The sequence below is a fragment of the Dioscorea cayenensis genome, chromosome 17 (assembly GCF_009730915.1).
Source record: "Dioscorea cayenensis subsp. rotundata cultivar TDr96_F1 chromosome 17, TDr96_F1_v2_PseudoChromosome.rev07_lg8_w22 25.fasta, whole genome shotgun sequence".
Lineage (NCBI taxonomy): Eukaryota > Viridiplantae > Streptophyta > Magnoliopsida > Dioscoreales > Dioscoreaceae > Dioscorea > Dioscorea cayenensis.
The window spans coordinates 11156341-11163510 of NC_052487.1; the positions used below are offsets into that span (position 1 = coordinate 11156341).

The 7170-nt window shown below is 44.6% G+C and overlaps 1 protein-coding gene across 1 annotated transcript; it reads left to right on the forward strand.

Moving 5' to 3' along the window:
• The first annotated feature begins 5615 nt into the window (after nt 1–5615).
• LOC120281125 lies at nt 5616–6680 on the forward strand. The gene has a single exon (XM_039288043.1). The coding sequence runs from the start codon at nt 5616–5618 to the stop codon at nt 6678–6680; it is 1065 nt and encodes a 354-aa protein (XP_039143977.1).
• The last annotated feature ends 490 nt before the right edge of the window (nt 6681–7170 follow it).

Consider the following 7170-nt stretch of genomic DNA (forward strand, 5'->3'; position numbering starts at 1 on the left):
TTAAAAACATGGGTTGCCTCCGAAGAAGCGCTTGTTTAATGTTACTAATCTTGATGTACCTTGTCTTATCTCACGGGGGTTCATAGATGAAAGTTGTCCTCTTACCCATGACTTGAAAGCATGATGAGCCAAGTCTCTTGAAGATAGAGGGTGAATTATCGGGCTAGGGACCACCTAGCAAAGGTTCATCCAATTTGTTCGGTTAACGCCCATCTCCAACAGCCTTGCAGCGTATCTGGTGGCGTCTCCTCGCCCTCTTCATCTTCTGAAGCATCCTCTTTAGGATCCATGGAGTAGATGGTACTTCTTCAATCGAACCAAGCATTATAACTTCTTCATTCTCCATCGCTTAGTTAAACAAACCCTCGTACAGGTCTTGATTGAACATTTCCTGCATGTAGTTATCAATAATCTGATCAGTAGTGTCTAGGAAATACAAAGAAGCATCATTGAAATCAGGAGGATGCTACATGGCTTCCGCAAGGCAGTATGTGAGCTTGTCATCTCCAACTCTCAATGTTAGCTCCCCACCGTCCATGTCAATCAATGCCTTGGAAGTCCGCTAGAATGGTCTCCCAACTATCAAAGGTACATCCGCATCCTCATCGACGTCTAGCACTACAAAGTCTACAGGAAAAATGTACTTGTCCACCTTGACAAACACATCTTCGATGATACCCCTCGGATGTCTCACCGTTCAATCTACCAATTACAAAGTCATCCGAGTGGGTCTAGGCTCACCCAAGCCTAGCTTCTAAAAGAATGTGTATGGCATGATGTTGATAATGGCCCCTGAGTCCGTCAATGCCATTTCTTCACCCAAATTACCAATATTACACAGAATGATGAAGCTTCCCGAGTCTTTTTTCTTATTCAGCATGTTCTTTTGCAACACCGCCAAGCAAAAAGCATCTAAGATCACTGAAGCACTCTCCTCCAACTTCCTCTTGTTAGTCAACAAGTCCTTCAAGAATTTTGCATACTTAGGCATTTGGGCCAATGCCTCAACAAAAGGAATACTGATGTGGAGTTGCTTGAATAAACTCAAGAACTTCTTATTCTGTTCATCCCCTTGGTCATTCATCAATCTAGAGGGATAAGGGATTCTTGGTTTAAAAGGTGGGGGTGCCACCTCCTTCTCTTTGCTTGCTCCCTCCTCAATCTTTATAACCTCAGGTGCATGTTCATTGGGCCTCTCACTCAGAACCCTACCTTCAAGCTCACGACCACTTCTCAAAGTGATCGCCTTCACATGCTCTCTAGGATTAGTCTCGGTATTACTCGGCAAGCATCCTTGTGGCCTTTCTGATAGAGACTTCGTAATCTGCCCCACTTGATTTTCAAGATTGTGCAAAGAGGCGGTGTGGTTGCGAAGTGTAGCCTCGATTGATTGAAACCTTGTATCTAATAATTGTACAAACCTTGTCAAGGCTTTGTCCAGATTGGTCATTCGGATCTCCAAACCTGAAACTCGGTTCTCCATGTTTGGGGCTTGTTGTTGTTGGAAACCCGGTGGCCCCATGGCCATGTATGGACCTTGGTTGCTCCACAAAAAATTGGGATGACTCTTCCAACCTGGATTGTATGTGTTTCCATATAGATTCCCTTGGTTCCTCATTGCATTACCCACAAAAGCGACATTCTCAACCTTAGATGCATCACCAATAGAGATCAAGCAATCGAAAAAAGCATGTCCTCTACCACACCCTGTCCAAGTAGTCACGGCCGCCACTCTATTCGATGTTAGAAGATCTAACTTCTTACTCAAGTGGAATCATTGAGTAAGAAGTTAGAAGATCTAACTTCTTACTTAATGATTCCACTTGAGCCGCCAATAAAGTTACTGAATCTATCTCATGGAGCCCGGCCACCTTTTTTTCTCCCTAGCATTCCATTGGTAGCTATTTAACCCCATTTCTTCAATTAATTCACAGGCCTTACCGGGGGTCTTGCTACCTAAGGTACCTCCTGCTGCCGCATCCAAGAGTTGCCTTGTACTCGGATTCAACCCCGTTGTAAAAGGTCTGAACAATCATCCACTGCGGGAATCCGTGTTACAGGCAGTTTCTCAAGAGCTCCTTGAACCTTTCCAACATCTCAAATAGAGACTCCAATTCTAACTGTACAAAGGACGAGATCTCATTCCAAAGCTTTGCAGATTTTCTCGGAGGGAAATAACGGGCCAGAAAAGCTTCTACCATCTCCTCCCATTTGGTAATCAATGCTCTAGGTAATGAGTGCAGCCACTTCTTTGCTCTCCCCTTTAAGAAAAGTTGGAAGGCTCTCAACTTAATGGCATCATCCGTCACCCCGTTTATCTTAAGCACATCACACACCTCATGAAAGTGCTCTATATGACCGTTTGGATCATCATCGGCCAAACCATTGAACTTTGTGGATTGCTGATAAGTGTTTTTGTGATATGAATGCGAAGAATTCTTTCCTTATGTTCAGCATTACCTTTCTCGGGTTTTTACACTAATGTGTGTATTTTTATGTTACTTTTATGCAGGTAGGGTTGTGAGACTAATTAAGAAGGAAAGAAGCCAATGTGGATCATAATGCATCGATTTTGGAGGAAATCTTGCTAAGGTTCAAACGCGAAGACATAGGTCGGTTGTGAAATGATAGAGTATGTGTCAACCTCCTCGTATTTGAGTTATCACAACCATTTGGAGAGGCACAAGGGCAGTCATAATCAAGCATTTCGACTTATGCATATAGAACAAGATCTCCACCAACTTTTTCATCATTGAAGAAGCAAAGCAATCCACGACGTGAACGTGTGCCCGTTTGCGTTACCTCGATGAAAGTATGGATTCGGGAAGTATTCCAGGCTAGATACTGCAGCAGAGCACTGTAGCAACACTATGGCAAAGTATTGTGGCAGCACTGTTCACAGCCGGCCGAGAAAACTGCAGAACAGAGAATCTACACGGGCGTGTGGAAATTTCACAAGCCCGTATGAAAAATCCACAGGGGCGTCCACAGGGGCGTGTGGATACATGATTCCAGCCCTATTTAAAGCTGATTCAGCCCAGATTTCAGAATTCTTTTCTCGATCTTTTCCTCAACTTGAGAGAGGGTTTCAGCTAGGGTTTTGAGAGGTATTGGCTAAAGTTTTGGAGAGGTTCTATGGCTCCGACATCGTCATCACTTTGGAAGAAAGTTGGTTGATAAGTGCTTGTGAGATATGAATGGGAAGCATTCATTCCTTATGTTGAGCATTACTTTTCTCGGGTTTTTACACTAATACGTGTGTTTTTATGTTACTTTCGTGTAGTCAGGGTTGTGAGGCCACGTATGAAGGGAACAAGCCAATGTGGAGCACAATGCACTGATTTTGGAGGAAATCTAGAAAGGTTCAAATGCGAAGACATAGGTCGGGTGTGAGATGCTAGAGTGTGTGCCAACCTCCTCGTATTCAAGTTTGGCACATCCAATTAGAGGGGCACAAAGGCAGTCACACTCGAGCATTCTGACTTATGCACATAGAACAAGAGCTCCACCAACTTGCCTATCATTAAAGAAGCAAGTGATCCACGACGTGAACGTGTGTCCGTTTGCGTTACTCCGATGAAAGTATAGATTCGGGAAGCTATTCAGGCCGGATACTATAGCAGAGCACTGTAGAAACACGGTAGCAAGTACTGTAGCAGCAATGTTCACAGCTGGCCGAGAAAACAGGAGTTCAGAGAATCCACACCGGCGTGTGGAAATTATCCACGCCTGTGTGGAAATTCCGTACGGGCTCGTGAAGCATCCACACTCGTGTAGTCGCTCGATTCTAACCCTATAAAAAGCCGATTCAGCCCTATAAACATCTAAAAGTATTTATTTTGCATGTATTTGTTCTGTATTATTCTTTATATTTATTTGTTGAATCGATGCCTTTTTGGTCTAAATTGTAGTATTTTTGCATTTCGGGCCCTTTTGAAGCCCTGGTACCTCGGCGACGCGATTGGGGATGAATTCGGCATCAAAACGGCGTTTCCGGGGGGCCAGGATTACTGCAACACAGTACTGTAGCTGTTTCACTGTAGCAGTCACTGTAGTTCATCACGGGCTTCTCGGCAGAAATTGAAATTCCCGAGGGGTCAGTATACGGCCGGTATACTGACCCGTTTACCGGTCGGGATCTGGGCACTTATAAGGTCTTGAAGGGCATTTCTTGGGGAGCTTCTTCTTGATTTTTCTTCTTCTTTGGGGACAAGGCCGGCTAGGGTTTGGAGAACACTTCCACATCACTTGAACCCAAGCTTTAGGAGGGCAAAAAGGGAGGAAATCCGAGCATATTCTCAGCGGGGAGAGCAAGAACGAGTAGGATCTACTTCTAGGGCATCATTGCTTGGAGGTTGAAAACAACGGGAAGCTACCCCTTCAAGTGGCGTCTTCGGAAGGCTGTCTCGGGGGATTCTTGCATCATTCGACCTTCATCATTTGAGGGAGTGTTCCTCATGTTTACTTTAGTTGTTTTTATGGATTATTTGGTTTTCCTGTTGAACATGAACAACTAAACCCCTAGGTCACCGGATGTAGGTGAACCTAGGGGGTGAACTTGTGATGTTTTGTATTGTTTGAGTAGTTTATGCATGTTTGGCTTGTTGTGATCCTTGTTTGGTGTTCTTGCTTGTTTTGGTACATTTGATTGAGTGATGTATCAAATTCTTGGTAGCACTTTGTAGCATGACTATTGCCTTAGTGCAAGACTCCACCAAACTAGGAAGGGTTCATTGTATAAATATGCCGTGACCATCGGGTATTTGTACCCCTCCAATCCTAGGGTTGAAAACTACTTGTGTTTCCACCCTAACTTGTGAAAACCGACATTCTCCTTGCAACCGTGTGGGAAGTTGGGAGGAAGAGATTCTGCGCTCAACACTTGCACCGGGTTAGGGGTCAATTGCCGTGACCATCGGGTTGACCTAGGTCTTGGTTTTCTCGGTCCAACTAGCCACGTGCTTTATTACTCAATTTCCTACTCACTACAGTAGCCCCCTTGGGAATCCGCATTCGTGACCATTTTCCAACCTTAGGCATCTCCCGTATTTTACTTGTTTCGTACTTCTTAAGATTTCATTTCGCTTTTCGTTTTGCTTTCTTTTCTTCTTTTCTCATATCTTGGAATTGGTGAGCTAAACAATAGGTAAGAAGTGAGTAGGGTAGCTCCTCAGGCCCATTGGGAATACGACCTATTCGCGCGTGCGCGAGTGGTTTATTTCTTGACGATCCCGTGCGCTTGCGGGTGTACACACTTCGTGTCGATCAAGTTTTTGGTGCCGTTGTCGGGGACCAATCACTGAGAAATATTTGGAAAGCTTTACACTTGTTGATTTAGCCTTTTCTTTTTCATTTGTTTTTGCACTTTTGTTTTGTTTGTCTTTTGTGTTTCTGGTTGGTGATCTTTTGTAATTACCCATCTTTGTGTTCTTACTATTAACTAACATCTTGACTCCTCAATTCGTGTAGGTACACATCTTATGACACGAGCGAGTCAAGCAAACTTGACTGAACCCGATAACGAGATAGAAAGAACTTTGCATCAAAGATTGAGAGAAGCAGCAGAAAGTTCTAGACAACAAGAGGTTCGGGTTGAGTCAAGTGAACCGTCAGTCATGGAGGAGCCTAGGAAAACCCTATCGGAATATGAAAGGCCACAGTTCACCGGAGAAGAATTTAGTGTCCAAGTACCAACCGTTTCGGCTAATAACTTTGAAATCAAGGCAAGTACAATAGGGATGATTCAGAATTCAGTACAGTTTGATGGTCTAGCAGATGAGGATCCCCATGCCCATCTTGCTCAGTTCCTACAAATCTGCTCCACTTTCAAGATCAATTCAGTGTCAGATGATGCCATCAGACTGAGGTTGTTCCCATTCAGCTTGAGAGGTGCAGCATACAGATGGCTCACATCCTTAGCTCCGGGGTCCATCACCACTTGGAAGGAAATGGTCGAGAAGTTCCTAGCCCGATATTTTCCTCCAAGCAAGGCTGCAAGATTGAGACAGGAGATATCGTCTTTCAGGCAAGGTGATAGTGAGACACTATTTGAAGCCCATGAACGATTTAAGGACCTTCTTCGTAAGTGTCCTCATCACGGATTCCCTGCATGGATGAGAGTACAGATGTTGTGTAACGGGCTGAACTATGCTACTAGGCAGCTTATTGATGCAGCGGCAGGTGGTTCTTTAAGCAACAAGCTTCCTGAAGAGGCCGAGGAATTAATTGAGAATATGTCAAGCAACGAGTGTCATTGGAGCACTAGAAAGAAGCCTTCAAGGGCTGCAGGGCTATATGAGGTGAACGAATCCATAGCATTGACTGCGATGATTGATGCCTTGACGAAGCATATCACTGAGCAGAATTCGAAGCATGATGCCCTAGCACAAATAGTTGACCAGCTCAGGTTGGGGTCCAGTTCGGGTTCCAAGGCCGTTTTGTCATGTGACACTTGTGGAGCTGGGCATGCAACATCACAATGTCCTATTTTTGTTGCCCCATCACCTCCTGTAGAAACAACTAATTATGTTGGGTGTGGACCACGAGGACCAGGGAACCAATTTGGTAACCCTTACAATTATGGTTGGAGAGGCTCGTCAAATCCCTCTTGGAATCAAGGCCAATCTCAGTACAAGCCTCCACCATTTCAGGGAAACCAATACCATGCCCCTCCTCCATAAGAGAAGAAAGTCTCCACGGAGGATATATTGGCAAGATTCATGCTTGGCACGGAGGCACGTTTCGCTCAGAATGAAAAGAAACTTGATGAATTCGGTGTCGTACTAAAAAATGTTCAAGCGTCCATCCAATCTCTAGAAAACCAAGTGGGACAGCTTGCTCATGGTCAAGCTGAATGATCCTCAGGGAGTTTGCCGAGCAACACCGAATGCAACCCAAGTGAACAATTACAAGCTGTTACTTTGAGAAGTGGGAGGCAGTTGGAAGCAAGGGAAAAAGAGACCCCAAGTGCTCCCAATGATGGGGTAACCGTCCGGGAAGACCCTAATTTGGATGAACATGCAAGCAAGGACAACGGGAGGAAACTTGTTGAAGAATCCCACAATCCTAACATTTCAAGGGGGTACGAATACAAGCCAGTGATACCGTACCCCTCGAGACTCAAACAAGATAAGGATGAGGCCCAATTCAAGAAATTCCTCAATATCTTCA